This window comes from Podarcis erhardii (assembly GCF_964252035.2).
Source record: "Podarcis erhardii genome assembly, chromosome: 11".
Classification (NCBI taxonomy): Eukaryota; Metazoa; Chordata; class Lepidosauria; order Squamata; family Lacertidae; genus Podarcis; species Podarcis erhardii.
In genome coordinates, this window is record NC_138501.1 from 25593543 (window position 1) to 25610104 (window position 16562).

At 39.8% G+C, this 16562-nt stretch overlaps 1 protein-coding gene across 5 annotated transcripts in view; it reads left to right on the plus strand.

The window, feature by feature from the left end:
* ARB2A (ARB2 cotranscriptional regulator A) overlaps positions 1-16562 on the plus strand; it is a 204628-nt gene that overhangs the window by 141185 nt on the left and 46881 nt on the right. The window contains exon 11 of one of the 5 annotated variants that reach the window (XM_081880536.1): positions 1465-1540. The exons of the other annotated variants lie outside the window; for them this stretch is intronic. Within the exon in view, the coding sequence (XP_081736662.1) occupies positions 1465-1496 (32 nt within the window). The 3' untranslated portion in view covers positions 1497-1540. The remainder of the gene's footprint in view (positions 1-1464; positions 1541-16562) is intronic. 5 annotated transcript variants of the gene reach the window in all.

The following is a 16562-nucleotide window of genomic DNA, read 5'->3' on the forward strand; positions in this document are numbered from 1 at the left end:
AAAGTAGTCTGTGGCAGCCCCCGGTATTTAAAGAGCCCCCACCCCTGTTACATCATTAGAACCAGAACATAAACCTATGAAACTAGAAAAGAGCAAAAAAGATCAATGTTTGGTCCACATCCTAGGTACCGCACCCTCACTAAACGAGACCTTATGGATGATTCACTAAATGATGGTAGGATGACGTGTGTACTTGAGCTTATGGCCTCAAATTCTCTTTATCTTATATGCTGCTTTATTACAAAAATGACGACTAGACTACTGGTCCTAAACTGAATAGTTAGTTGCCCAACCACCCAGTGGAGGAGCTTCATGCTCCAGCAGCGGGGGGTGGAGAGCAGGCTGGGGCGGGGCTGGCGCATGACCCAGGGGCGTGGTGCACCACCCACAGGGGCATGATGCACATCCTGGGGGTGTGGCGTGCATCCTGGGGGCATGGTGCCTGGTGGAGGCAGATGCGATGGCACCCCACCGGGATCATGCTTCCAAAGGCGGTGTGCTCCCCCCGCACTCCTCTTCCCCCGCCAGTGCAACCACCCACTCCAGAACCCACTGCTCTCAACTGACTCTCAACTGCCTCTCATTCAAACTCCCTTTCAAATCCTCAATCCTCATCCAATCATCACTCACCACCAGAATTCCACAATCTCTCTTTTCCCCTCCCTCCCTCCTTAACATTCCCATAACAATTCTGATACAATTACCTTAATAACCCTGTTAACATTCAATATTTTATACACACTGTTCCCTATAACCATACTGTTGAAAGCACTTGAGCTTCCCATCCCCGGTTCCTAGGAAATGGGGTTAAGCAAACTGCAGGTTCTCTATCCCTGTTCTAAAAACCAGATGTCTTCCCTCAAATGATCCTGGGAATTGTAATTTGTTAGGGTTTCTGGGGATTGTAGGTCTGTGAGAGGGAAGCCACAATGGCACGAATCATTTCGGGGGGAAGTCGTGCTTTAAATGCGCATTGGATGCTCTTTAAAACATAGCATCATAGAACTGTAGAGTTGGAAGGTACCCCGAGGATCATCAACCCCCTGCAATGAAGGAATCTCAACTAGATGATCCATGGCCAATGGCCATCCAAGCGCTGCTTAAAAAACCCAAAGGAAGGAGAGTCACTGCTTCAGGCCCTAAGGGCCTCTGGAGCAGGAGAAAACAAGCTTGCTCCATCCTCCATGTGACAGCCCTTTAGACTTTAGTTATTGAAAGGGCTGCATGGTGGGCTCATATCAGTGTTATGAGAGTGTAAGCAACACATTTCTCTCTCCCCTTTCTCCACACCATGCAGAATTGCAATGGTAACCAGAAGGCTGGAGTTTGCATTGCCGGGGGTTGGACTAGATGACCCTTGGGATCCCTTCCAACCCTGCCATACTATGATTATATCAAGCAACTAAAGGAATAAAAAGATGCTTTTGAAACATTTGGGAATCATAGGAACACTCTCTCCCCCAGTGGCTGCCAGCAAGAGCTTGCATCTTCCTTAGGAGAGAGCCAGGCCAGAACAAGGGGGGAAAGCCTCAGAGTTCAGGTAGGTGGAAATGCCAATTGAGTGTCCTGTACTATAGGAATGCTTCCTTCCCGTGTCCTCCACCCTCATGCGCCAGACTGGTGCTAGCATGGCTGGAAGCCAGGCGCCTGCTGATTCCTCCATTTTCTTTGCAGGGGCGGAGCCTTTCCCCAACATATACTTTGTTCTAGCCAAATCCCTGGAGAGACATGATGACCCTCAGGTACTGGGGCAGAGGGAAGGAAGGGGTCCTTGTGAAACATGTTTGGGGAGTCTGTGGCTTCCAGCAAGTGCTTTTCAGAAGCATTGCTCCCTCCAACGGGAGGCTGAGCATAGCCATCACAGCTAGTTGCCTTTGATAGGCCTTTCCTCCATGCAATTGTCTAGCCCTCTTTGAAAACCATCCCATCCAAGATGCTCTTGTGGTTAACATCTATCTGGGCTGGGAAATATTAAAGAATCAGAGGACTGGTGCGCTTCCTTTGAAGCACAACTGATCAAGGTAGGCAGATCTGTTAACATCTTGATAAAGATGCTCAAACGACAAAGGATGCTATTATACCCAGCAAGCGTCTCAGGAAAAAGCTCCCAAGCTGATGGAGAAGAGAGCAGTTAAGTGGTCAGTGGGGCTCCAGGTTGCCATTTCTGGATCTCACCACAGCCCTTCGAAGTTGCCCAAGAAACTGTTGTCACAACAGTTTTTTCCTTGCACCTCCTTCCCATGATCCCACATGGGGCCTTCTCAAACATATGCTGTGTCTGAAACAGCAGATCCCACCAAACCAAGTAATCGAGGACCCAGTCAGAAAAGGAGTGTGCGCAGTCATACCAGAAATAAGCCAAATAACTAAACAGGTACTAGAAGTCACCCCAGAACTGGCCCTACTGAACATCTTCCAAGATAACAATCCCCACTCATATTATAAAGAGCTCATAACCCACCAACGGCATATGATTCAATATGGCTAACTTAACCCGACAACCCCCCTCACCCACACACAAACAAATTCCACTGCAGCCAGCCAGAGACGATCAACCACACCCTAGGCCACCACAACTTTTCTCACCACCAAGGAAACATAACAAGCAAATAGAGAACTTCCCCAAGTGACGCTGACAGAAAAACCCCAAGCATACACTAAATAAAAGAGCTTAAGCTTTGCCGCCTCCCATCCCCCCCCCCCCCGAGACTGTTCCCTCTCCTCCTTTTACAGGCACATACAACACACTCTTGAGAGCTGAACCGAAACAGGTTGGCACAGTATATTTGTTGCACTGCAGCCTGTTGTACCCCCATAACAGCAGATTCTTGTATGGAAAAATGCTTTCAAATACATGTCAGTTTCAGTGGCTAGGGACAAATGATGAACCTGAGAAAAGAAGCAGTTTCTATAGGATGAAGAACTCCAGATAGCTACCAATTGATCTTTTGATTTAAAAGTTACATTGAAAGTTTAAATGTGTTTGTTTTATTTTGTGGATGTGACCTTTTTATTAGTAAAAAGTAATACAAGTTATTAAGATCCAGATATATTTGTATCGGGTTACATTCAAGGTCACCCTGGTTTCTCTTTAATTTGTTCAGGAAGAAAAGCAAGATATATCTAAGGAGAAAATACTGTCTTGCCACTTGGAAATTTGTAATTGTTATGATCTATTTTTTTTCTGAAACACAAAGTGTGTTCTAGCTTATGGAGAACTTTGGAATTTTACTTTATTTTTTATTTTCATTTGTTAAATGTAACTACAGATATGAGGAACATGAGTAGAAGTCAAAAGCAATTTAATTGAAATGAGTCAATATTATTTTTTGATATATATTTTTGTACAACACTGGCTATGTAGTTTCCTCTAGTAATTGAAGTCTCCACCTTTAAATAACTGGTTCAACTTAAATACCATTTAAAAAAATAATGAAGGAGCAACTATCAGTTGCAAAAGATTATCTTAGAAATGTGAACTATTGTAAACCTATGCAGTGGTGCACACCCAAATCTACAGGCAGCTTAAAACAACAGCTCTAAGAGGTTTAAATTGCTACATTAATTTCATTTAATGCTCTGTGTATGCCTTTGTGGATATGTGATCTGGCACTTTTCCTGATTTAGAAAATGTGTTCTGAGTCTGTGATGTGCATCTTGTGAAAGGTGAACTTAGCCGAGGGAAACTATATGCATGATGACTGCAGAGTTCTTTTCACTGTCCATTGATACTGCATTATGCTTATCCATATTTTGAACATGCATGCATATACTGTTTTTCTAGAAAAAGAGGTGCGAAAGCTCACCATGAACACCTCCATTGTTCTCTAATAATGGCAATGGTGCCCAGGTGCCGGAGCTGAGTCCCTGTGAGTTCCTATGGGGAAAAAGCCCTGTCTCTGCTCCCTTTTTCCTGGCACTGGATGGGGGAGCAGCACCATATTTGGGCAGCACAACCCATTTCCCTGCACTGAGCCAAGGGGGCACTGTCTGCCTGGCTTTGGGAAGGAGGTATAAGGGCTCTGACAGGGTCCTCTTCTGGGGAACAGGGAGTCTTCAGAAAAGGCCTGGGTTGTGGGGTGGGGACTGCAGTGAAATTGGTACTGCCACTCAAGCAAGCTGCCTCCTCCTGTTTTGTGGCCTTCCCGGTCATTCCAACCATCTACCCCACACTCATTTCCTGTGGGTTCCATAACCCTCAGGAGAGGTTTTGGGGGGAGTCCAGGAGTGGAGGGCAGGGGTTTTCTTACACTATAGTGGATCTGATGTGTTAATATGATAGATAAACTAAAAGCTTCATATTCTCAAAGTAGATTAAAATGTTAGAAGTATCTGATTCTTCTAAATAAAGGGAGAGTTCATTAGTTGATTAAATTGCAAATGATCTTGTGCTCAAAAGAGAAATTACCTGCCAAATTTGCCAAAAAAATTAAAAATCAGAGTTTTTACATGAAGATTAATTTGTTCTGGTTTATGGATTTCCTGCAGTAAGTTACACAAAACTTTGATGTCTTTCCCATTGTTGTTGCTAGAAGTTTGCAAGGTCTGTGCTGTAAATTAGGGGTAAGTGCTTGTGACGTGCACATTGCAATTTGGCTGGAACAGTCACCACTTTTCTAATATTTTTCACTAGATGGCTTTAGAAAAAATGTCTGGCACCAGGATACTATTAGGCTGTAATTAGTGTAACTAACAACTAATATGAAAGAGCAGAATAGAGGTCACCATAAGACTTCAAAGGTCTTAACAGGTTAAGGTTGGAGGGCAATCTGTCTCCTTTCTTAATCTGTTGCCATATCTGGTGAGATTTGTTGAAATCTTCAGTGACCTCTAACCTTGAGGTGTTGCTCTCTCATAATTTACTGGTCACATGCCATGTTCTTTATTCCCGTCTGTTTAGATGAGCAGAGGACTTTGTGAATGGCAGCTTCATTTTAGAGTTCATGTACAAATGTGCACAGATTATCAGCCCTTCACTGCAGATAAAAGATTATGGCTTAACCACTTTAACATTTTTGTTCTGCCAATATTGGACAACAATAACAGTACTTTGCTACACTGTGTGGTTTGGTTTGTATATGACATTTAAAATAAAATATAGTAGAAACAGCAGTATATTATTAAGGATATTGAAACTGTGTTGTTTCATAGGCATTTCTGATACACTTAGCAACCTAATGCTGATGCTGCTTACCGGTATCTGCAGTAAAAAATGTTGTTGCTTTTAGATGTCTGCTATTTACAAATATTTGGTTTTTTGCAATCTTTTGCAACTTTTGTCAGTTTCACATATTTCTGTGAGTTTTTCTGTAATAGTTTGCCTTAAATGAAAGTTTAATCCAAGTGAAAAGCTGAGAAATTGGTTACTTATTGTTTCTCTTTATATGACATTTCTCCTTACAATTTTTCTTGAGACTAGGGACCGCCTACCACCTTTTAAAGTCTGTATGCATAGCAGTGGACTTTCTGGATGTGTTTGAACACCAATGGCCTATTGCCTGAAGGATTTGCAAAGTTAATACACAACCAGCCAAACCAAGACTTGCTTTTAATTACAGTTTAAATTTTAAAGGCTGTTTAAAAGAGTATGAGAATGAAAGAACAGAAAGCAGTCTGAGACCAGATTTGAAGATCTCTACTGGGAAAAAAAATCATATAAGGATTTTTCAAGCAGTGACACTAAGAATAGAATTTGGAAAAATCTTTTCTTTCAAGACTATCTTGTGATTAACTAGGGGAGTACTACATCAAAGCTGTACTGACTTCAAAGCTCAGAACCACTTACAGCTTCCAGCTATTACTAAAATCTACCACTTCACCCTGCCAACGACTCATCTTAGTAGGTTCTCTAAGTTATACCCATCTACTTGCTATCCTCTGTTTAGGGGGGGTGGAATACAGATACATTCTGAATTAAATATTTCAAAGCAGTATCATAGCCTCAAAATAAGGCATGCAAGCAACAGCAGAAATTTTTTTTAAACATTAAAAATGAGGTCAAATTATTGTGGCCTACACATTTGCAGTTTCATCTGTCTGCTCTAATGAAGTTTCTTGTGATAAGTCTCAGGACAGCATTCCACTGCAAGTTAGCCCTCAAATGACATGATCAATTTGCTTCTGATAGATGCTGTCTTTATTAAAGAAATTACTGGAGAACTTGTACTTACCACAAAGTCCTTCACAGTAATTCTTGAGGAAGGTGGTTAAAACTGTTGGTAATTTAATAAAAGGATCAAACATTGCTGCGCTTCAGTATTGTTCTTATCTAAGCATTCTTTAGAAACAGAACATTTGAAAATAGAATGATTTCTGCTAACTTTTCACAGTACCTTTTCACAAAAATGTAGAAATATGCACCTCTGTACCAGTCTTGTAGTGCAGTTGGTCACAGATAATCAGTTGTTGCTGTATTTTTTCTTTATTAGCTGGAAAAATTGAGGAGGAGAACCTTATGTATATTGAATAGAGCTCAACTAATCGTCTGATTTACGCAATTTAATTGAGCTATAAATTAAAGTTAAATAATTTACATACTTCATACCTTAATGAAGGGGATCTTTTGAGAAACCTGAAGAAATGCTGTCTGCTGGTTTTAGATATAAGCAAGAAGGAAAAACCAGCTTTAATTTATTTTTCATCAGATTTAGCACAGGGTGGATGACGTTGACATCTGTGTGACCTGCATAAGAGCAGGCCTTTCAAAGGTGCCAGAGTTTTGCCTATGAGCAGGCTGGCTTCTTAATCTAAAATTAAAATTTGTTGTTTAACTACACTGACTAATTTATTCAGGTTTTTGGTCTTAATATTTTATATTTCTTGTATTAACACACTACTTTGTGTGCAATAGTGTAGGAGCAGGTTTTATCCCCTTTACAGTAATGAGACAGTTAAAATGTACTGAAATAGTAATTTACTGTGGTGTTAATATTATTCAGCATTTAAAAGTGTTACATTATTATTTTCTGATTGGGACTGTTTCTGCCTAGTCTTGTTGAAGTGGTACATTAATCTTGAAATAAAATTTGTCTTGTAAATTATATATTAATAAAAAGTTAGGAAGAAGTGAGATTCTTTGAGCGTGTTTTATAGAACAGTTTATATGTTCAGCAGAGATCTGTGACATGCTCTCTGGAGCTGTGCCATTAATCCATTTACAGCCATTCATTGCAATGAAGAGAAATTACTAGCGAAATAAGTGATCATATGTTAAGGGGAATGTCTTTGCTTCACTTGTACTCCCTTTTTTACTTTGCAAATGCATCTGGCACTCTAGCAAATGTTTAAGCCAGTCCTTTTATTAAAATTGAAAGAATGTGGCAACAGTCAGCAATTTTGAGGCTCTTGGCCGGAGTCCAACCAGCTAGTTGTTTGGCCACACTTAGTTCCACATCGCTGAGTTTAGAAGGCAGAAGTGGCCCAGTTCTGCGCTGACCTATTGGTCATGACCACTCCTACCTCATTCGGAGGGTTTTACATCCTAATCTTCTGACACACATAATGGAGGTCTGAAGCAATAAATGAAGATCTAAAGTACAGAAACTTGCTGGCTGTTAACTAACTGTTTCAGATGAATGCTCTATAATAGGAGTAGATGAATGAATATAATACATTCAGTTGAAAAAGATTGTCTCTTAACAATTCATGTGTAAGCGGGAGAATGCCCAGGAACTTACTGGTAGATCTAAAATTTGTATGCCACATGTATATTCTGTCTAAAGAGCCTGCTTGCTTCTTTTAAAAAATAAAGAAAAATGCTTCCAGACTAGCTTATTATACAATCACACTGTCAATGTGTTTTAAATAATTTGTTGTTATACAATCACATGGCATATCATTTTTGAATTTATATATTGCCTTTCATTGTTGAGTTTTTTCTTAATATAAACTATCTTCCTACATCAAATTGTACATACTACAATCAGCAGAATCATTCAAGGCTCATAAAAAAACAGAGGAAAATAATGTTTTCTGGTGTTTTGTCAAACTTTGAATATTTTTAAATTGTCTTTCACAGAAATATGATCTGTAGCTCTGGCAGGACAGGTTAACCATATGAAAATGTGCTTAGTATTACTATATTAGTAGCAATCATCAGGCTGCATAATTTCCTTATGAGTTAAATGGACAGTATTTTCTTTATTTCTAATAAATATAGCAATGAAGTGCTTGTATTATTTGTGTTTGCTGTGTTTGCATCATGTTTGTGTTTATTGGTTTTCTGTTACTTCTGTGCAGACTTTAGCCATATACCGGTATATGCTGAAGTTAAAACTGAATATATAAAAATGAAAAAGTGGAAGCTGCCAATATTTGTTCTGGGATTTCTGCATAATATAAATGTTTATTTTTTAAAATTAGATTAAATTTTATTTAATCTTTAAAAAATATATTTGTGCATACTTGATGTTCAAAGATTAAGGAAACAATGACTACCTTAAAAAGTAGTTTGGATATAGCACCATGGGCAATGTTCTTCTGATATGGAGCTCTCCTCAGTACATTATTAAGCATCCTTAAATGTATCCGTTTTTACCTTTCATTTTATTTGACTTCAAAGAACATAGCCCCATTTTAGAGGCTGAGACCTAACTATTGCAAGTGGGTTAGCTGCATTTTCTTAGAAATGCTAATGGATTATCTTGGTTAGCTATTGGATAGTGAAGAAGCCATGATTTTACACTCACACTATACAAAAGCATCATGAAATCATTGCTGTTTTAAAGTCCATTCCTGTGGCTTCTTTTTTTAAAAAGTGAGGGAATACATCAGGGCTGGGGAACCTGTGGTACTCCAGCTGATGATGGGCTACAACTCTAATCATCCATTGGCCATGATGGAGGCCACAGATTCCTAATCCCTGAGATAGGGCATATTGGCAAATATACTCAAGATGCATCGGCAGTACACAGGAACACTCTTCCAGGCTGGCAGGTGAATATGCCAATTAAAATATTTAGGATCAAATGCCACAGTTTTTTGTTAGAGTTCGAATGACAAGCTGCTTTTGTGTAAAAATGAAACCTTTCCAGTTGTCTTGGGTCATTCATGCTGCATTATTTATGAAAATCTTTTAGATCCCACTCCTATCTTGAAAATAGTTTATTAAACTAATCTTTAAAAAATATTTGCAATAAGATAAGCTCTGACTTCCAATGATAAAGGTCAAACTAGAGAAGAAAGTGCCACTGGTTTGTGTTAGGTGACACTGTGCCCTCCCTGTCTAATTTGATTACACAGAGCCACCAAAGCTCTAGGCAAAGCTGATTTTAGTTATAAGCAGCTTCTTAACCTTTTGAGAACTAACATAAACACTACCTACCAGTGGCTAATTATGTTGCTCTGTTCCATGCAGCAAAGTACAAAGGTAAAAATGTGGAACTAGGGTAATGCATGTTGTGACAAAATATAGCAAGCTTACTCCAGCATATCAAATCACTTTTCTTTCTATCTGCATTTATTGTTTTATTTCCAGAGAGATACCATTTACATTCATGTAGAAAATTTAAGGAGGAATTCAAAATGATACAGACTTATGGTGATGGTCAAAAGTCAAGTAATTTTTACTATTTCTTAAAACATTAGATATGTGATATGTGTGCAGAAGAGCCATAAGTGATAGGTCTTTTCCAGAAGCACTTCTCAACTTGGTATAAACTTGGGGATGACTCATAGTTCAGTCAGTGTACTTTTGTATATACTATGTCCCACGTTCAATCTCCAGCATTTCTGGTCACAGTGGTTACCTATTTGTTCCTGTATATGGACTGCTAATACTGATCTTTAAAGCCCTGTACAGTTTGGGATGAAGTGATTTAAAGGACAGCCTTTGCCACTAATGGGAGTTGACATCTAAATCATATGGAGGATATCAGGTTTGTGAAGGGTGGCATGTACCCTTATGAGCAAGAATAGACCTTAATATCAGCCTCAGAGACTCTGCTCCCTGACCTTCTACTAAGGTGGATTCAGGGACAGGGCTGTTTTGTGGCAGCCCCCAACACATGGAATTCCTCTTCCTAACAACTCTATTTGGACTCTTCTCTTGTGCTTTTTAACTAGACCTTAAAGACATTTTTATCCTACCAAGCTCTTTATTGCTGATTCAGTACATGTGATTTTATCAGATGCTGTTTTAATTGCACTTGTTCAGGGCAGAAGAAAAAATAATAAAATAAGGAGGAGAAAAGAATAAGAATAGGTATTATTTTTCTGAGAATCAGCATGGTTTCTGCAAAGGAAAATCCTGTCCCACCTGTTGTTTTGAATTATTTGAGTGACATATAGATAGTAGTAGTCAAGTCGAGGTTATATTCATAGGTGCTCCAAAAGCTTTAGACAAGATGTGAAGAACCTCAGCCTTGGAGACTAAATATGGCTCTCCACCTGTCAGGCTTCAGGGAATCTGCTTCCTCCCCCTCCCTTTGGCAGTAGATAAGCAGAACAAAGGAAATGAGTCTTCTTACCAGTTAGAAACTTTAATGATCACAGTGAGAGAACAAAGAATCCATTTCTTAGCAATGGCAGGCGATGCTCCCAATTAAGCGTTCCACCCACTTCCTCCCTAGTCACCCACGTCACTACTGCGTCTTGTAACCTGAGCTTGTAACCACTGTGCTTTCTGTGCTGCCACCTTACCAGCTCTTCTTGACATTGGGCTGAGCAGATGGATGCTTTCCAGAGACAGTGAATCTGTTAATTCTCTCTCTCCCAGTGCTTCCTCTCCTAGCTGTTCCCCATCCAATATTTCCCAGCTTCTGCCTTCTGAACTATGTCCCTCTGCAAACCACTGTTCCAAATCAGTACTGTCCTCCTGCTCCTGGGAAGATTCAGGATTCTGATCAGGAGCAAGGGGAGAGGGAGGCTCCCACCATTCCTCCTCAGTGCAGCCCTCCTCAGTACGGGTTCTGACACCATCTTGGTGAAATGTTGCTCTCCAGCCAGCTAGTTCCCCTATCGGCCCTGCTTCACACCCTCCTTGAGTGCTTTTGCCTTGCTTGAATGTGTCCTTGTGAATTCTGGGAATGCCTCTTTCTTGCTTGGATAGAAGATAGGGAAGGGTGTGTCCGTATGTATAAACTAGCCTACGGTGCAAGGGTAAAATTTAGTTGTTCCTCTGCCCACTTTTGTCTCTGGCTATGACCATCACTAGCATGTAGAAAGTCGCTCAAGAGGAAATGCAGCACATCATGTTAAGCCATGGTTTAACACCAATGTAAACAAGCAAGAATGAGACACAGCTAGCTTCCTCATTTGATAACGGCTCTTGGGGTGTTGTAGTTAATTCTGACTATGGTTAGTTTAAACAAAACAGCTTCAGTAACTGTGGTTTGAAGCTGGCTTGTGTTTAAATATTAACTGCACTTTGCCAGTCTGGACAAATCGTGTGGGAAGTGGTGAAGGAAGGAAATACAAGAGCTAGAGGCTTACTGTGAGTCTTTTCTGCTTTTCCATGTCATGCTGACATACAAATGTGGCCAAAGTCTTCCATCAACATCTGCTGAGGAAAACAGATAACATGAGGAAGGCTCCTTGTATGAGTAACTAACTATATTAAAAGAAACAGTAATGCAGAAGATAGAAAGAGACAACAATGCTGGAAAATCTTCACACATTTTTTTAAGGATGACTGGTAAACCAAATCAGATTTTATGTGGCAGCCATGCATAGCAGTTTCCCAAACACCTTTTATAATATAATGTAGCATAAGGAGGCTACTAATTTCACCAAAGGAGTAGATTCTTGCCTTGTAGGCTGTTTCCAAACCCAATAAACCTTCTTAAGCTTTTTCCATCTCTGTAGGAAAAGACTGTATATCTGAGTCATTTCTCCCCTGTGTGAAATAGCTGTTTTAGGAAGACAATTTTGATTGGAAAAGCAGTTGATGGGGGGAAGTTTAAACATCTGTTCCCCTACCACTGCTCCTTGAATCAAATCCATGGCCTCCTGAGGATGCTTTTTAATTTTCTAACTAGGGAAATATTGCAAGTTTCTACCATGTAAAGTCTAGTTTGACTATTTTGACAACACCATCTATGTGCCATGTTCAAAAGAAAGAGCATATATAGAAAAATGTCTCACCAGTTGTCTCACAGTTGAGGGATTTTCTTTCTGTGGAGATTTGCAAAAGTCAAAGCCAGAGTGTATTCCAAAAGTATTGTAATACTTTTTTATTTGGGCTGTGTTCTGGTCGTAAGCCTTAAGCTAGCTGCGGTTAAAGAATTTGTCATTTCTGTATCTATTTAAATTACGTTTTGTATTCTTACATATTACTACTAAAAAGTACTATAATTGTCTCAGGCCTTCAGGACAGAGTGTCCTACAAGTGTAAATAAACTAAGGAAAAACACACCAGAGGTTCTAAAGATGTAGCATCCCTGCTCAAATATATTAATTTCCAGGACAATTATGACATAATGCAACATGAATTTGAGACTTGTATTTGGAGTTCTACTCAAATAAGACTTCAGTCACTGTTAGATTCCCTTACACACTGCAGAGGATAGCTTTTCCTGACACAGGCAGTAGTACTGAGGATGCAAAAACTCAATTGTTTTAAGAAGTTCCTATTCTTACTTCTGTTTATCTCTCCTAATATCATCAGGGCTTCTGTATTGTTGATCACAGCACTGTCGTGTGTGGCTAACCGCAGGCAGCAGATGCTCTTCATTCCCTTTTTGGCTGGAAGCCCTTCCTCTCAGCTCTTATGTAGTTGTGGAAGTACTCACTGCTGCTGAGAGACATCACATGACACAAATGGAAAACAACACCAGTGGGAACTTTCAAGTGCTTCTGACCTAGGATAGATGGTTGGAAGCTGGATAATGGGAAACATAAGAGAGTGTGTGTGCAGGAAATGGGGCAAAAGAAGTGATATTTCAGATAAAAACAAGAGGAGGGAAGCGCTGGAAGAGATGTGAAAGATGTTTCATTTCTTTATACTACTGTGGAAAAAAACCAGGAGAAAGATAGCTGGGGAACTAAAATTAGCCCTAAGAATAAAACTGGATTTCAAAATTTCTAGAAAAATATACAAAGCGTTTGCATTGATTTTGTTACATATTGTAAAGCAAGACAGTAGTTTTCCAGGGTGAATATGTACCCTTTTCTTAAACTTGTTTATTTAGAAGTGGGAATCACAATACACATGATGTTAAATTTGCATTTGCCAGAGTGGACTGGAGAACATTCAGTGAACAGGTTGCCTCCTCCCACTTGTTAAATAAATAAAATAGAAAAGCAGTCATCCATGATGAGGGTGGTCTCAAAAGACACAATGGCAAGGGACTGGGAGGCCACATTGCACAAGGATGTCACGACTTTTTCAGCCCAAAGGGTGCATTACCTCTCAGCAACATTTTGCGGGCCACATGCCAGTAATAGGTGAGGCCAAAGGCAAATATAGGGTAGCAATGAATATAAATTTGTACAGTAGGCTCTTTGTCCTCCATTCAGACAAGCAAAGATGCAATTTATGAGAGTTCAATAACACATTCTAGCCAGGCAGATACTTGAGGAGCCCAGCAGGGACAGAGAGGGTCGTGACTCAGGGAGAGGCCCAAGGGCCTGATAAAGAGGTTTTGAGGGCCACTTTTGGCCCCGGGGCTTGAGATGCCCCACCCCCATTTTAGACAATGGTCAACAAACCAACCTATTAAAGTGTGAATTGACAATACATTAATTCTGGCCTGTTGAGACACTGGAACAATTCATACAATCATTGTTTGAAGCAAAAAATGTTCCACAAAACTTACCCAAACCAGTCCCTGACATTTTTAACCTTTCCAAATGTTAAATTCTCCAAACTCCTGCAAATTTTGACAGTGGGGATGCTTTAGAAAATGTGTGGTGATAGAACTGTCTGATTGAAGGTTTCTTAAATGCTGCTGTCCAAAATCACCAGCCATGCTTGAAAGTAGTAATTCTTGATACAACTTAACACTCTCAATTGACTTGTAGCTGCAGGTGTCAGAGCCACCTGCTATGGTATCGCTATGGTATCAGAAAGCTTGGCTTTTTGAATTACCTATAGCTTCCTTTAATTACCAAATTTCTCTCTTTTTCTTTGTTAGGTTTATGCAAAACCACCCTAACTGCGCAAACAGTAACCTGTTCTTATAATTTACCAGATTATTCTATATTTTGGGGTACACAAGTGATGTATATATCTAATGCAACATGAGATATGCTATCACAACACTTTTAAGAATTGAGAGGGGGCGTTTTCTTTCTTATCCAATTTTGCGGTTCACATAGATCTGTATATGTCAAAACACAATTTAAGAACCCTAAAATACATCGAAGCTATCTTAACTTTCTTGGGTGCCTTTGTAAGTCAAAAAGATCTCAGTAGTACTATACCTATGCTTGCATAGCCTATCACAGTGCACAGAGTGGGAGGTCTTTTCAGCCACGTGTTATTAATAAACCTATTTATCTGAAAAGGAAGATATTTATAATACTATTAAAACTATAATTCTACACGCAGATAGGAAGTAAGTTTCAGCCACACATTCAGAAAAATCACATAGCCCTTCCCAGACTCTACTATATCAGAGGGAAACTGGAGGTTTGAATATCAGAATGCTTTCCTTCTTCAGATGCCCATGAGAGGCTAGCAGGTTAGGGAGAAAAATGCTTGCCTAACCTTCTTCTGGACATGATAGTTTTCTTGCAGTCTGGTGGTGCTGTCCATGAAAGGTGCTTTTTCTGAACGTGCTGTTTGTCTCTTAAGCCCATTGAACTAATCTGAACATGTATAAGATCAGTTGTTAAATCAATATGTAAAGATAGTAGTTCAAAAGCAAATTCATCATTATTAGCCTTATCCTTTCAATTAGCAATGTATATTAAGCCAAAGATTATGGGGATCAAGCAAAAAATTTCTGAGATCGGACATGAAGCGATTATATGCACATTTGATTAATGTGTGCTCTTTCAGAGTTGCTTTATCTTTTTAGCGTTCAGAATATGTAAATATTGTCTAATCTTTGTAATAAAGTATCAATTTGTTCAGCATAAATGATTTGCTCATCTTGGCCTCTAAAGCCTTGTCCTTTAATTTGATGCAGGGCTACAGTTATAGTACAATGTATAAATAGTTCATTCAAATTGAATTTATTAATCATAAAATTGGAAACTGCCTAGTATATTATTTCCAGTCTGAGTAACAAAGTTTTATGCACCCATTTACCATAAAATAACTTTTAAACTGATTTTTCAACACAGCGCAATAATGCCATTACTTTCTATAAGATACATAATAGGCAAGGTTCAAACAAAAACCACAACCACTAAAAACCACCTCTCAATTGCTGGGGCTTCAAGCAGCTTATCTGAAATCAATGGTACGTGTGGTTTAGCACTGTTGTGTGGAATGTACTCATTCCAACGTTCTATTCTCCTAGAAATGCCAAACATACTGTTTACAAGCATGAATTGAGTGTACTGTATGTAGTTCTGTCTACATCAAACTGGTTCTCAGCCAACGCCACACTGGTAACTTCATGTTTGATCATGTCATAATTCAAGCCAGTTTGCGGATACATACTGTGATCTAGAGATCTGTATGTGTCCTAGCACACCTGTAGAAGTCTATTGTAAATGAACTTCTCTTCAAGGGGAGCTCTTAGAGTTGGCATCCATCAGTCTTGGTAGACAGTGGAGGAGTGCGCCTTTGCAGGGGAGGTGAAACTATTGGCAGGTTGCAGCGCCTGCAGTGGCTATCGAAACTGATTCAGAAGAGGCATGTTTTGTTGCAGCTGGAACAGATGAAGGTGGATGCAGAGCTGCCCTTCTTGTAGAAGTGGGTACAGGAGCTGCTTGTTTGTGAATGTGTGCAGGCACGTTGATGTAGGGATCATGCTATCTACAAGAAATACCTGGCTCTCACAGCAGTACTGTTTTGATATTCTGGCTATGCCATCATTCTCTCCCCTCCCTGCTGTCTGTGTCATTTTGTCCATGGATTTCAAATTCTTAGGGTTAGTAACTGTGCTGGGCTTCCATGGGCAGGGGTACTTCAAAAGCCCCAGTGTTCATTCCCATAGCCATCTTGTTCTCTTGCAAAAACAGCCACAATTACTGGGACGTTCAGTTCAGTTTTTATTAGGAATTAAGCACATTCTAATTACTTTCCCCCAACACTGCCAGAGATGCATGTCCCTAGGCATTAAGTCAGCAGCCCTGAATTGGGATTTAGTCCCCTCAATAGTCAGCCATTGGTCTAGTTCAAGAGCAGTAAATGCAGCAAAGCAGCTTTTCCTCCACCTTCGCCAATACTGGTGTGCAGAAAGAAAAAGCTCTTGCTCTTCACTTTGCTTGACATTTTCTTTTGCTATATATTTTTTGCAAAGGGAAGGCATCAAACCGGAAACATACAGTGATGTCTAGTATTGGTCATACTCAGAGTAGACCCATTGAAATATTAAGCTGAACAAGTTGGGTATGACCCATAGCATTCTTGAACACATAAATGTACTTGCATTGTTTGAGGCATAGTAGTAAGGCCAAAACCTTAACACTGTGAAGAAGGGAGACTAAGGAAACAAGGGAAAGAAGAC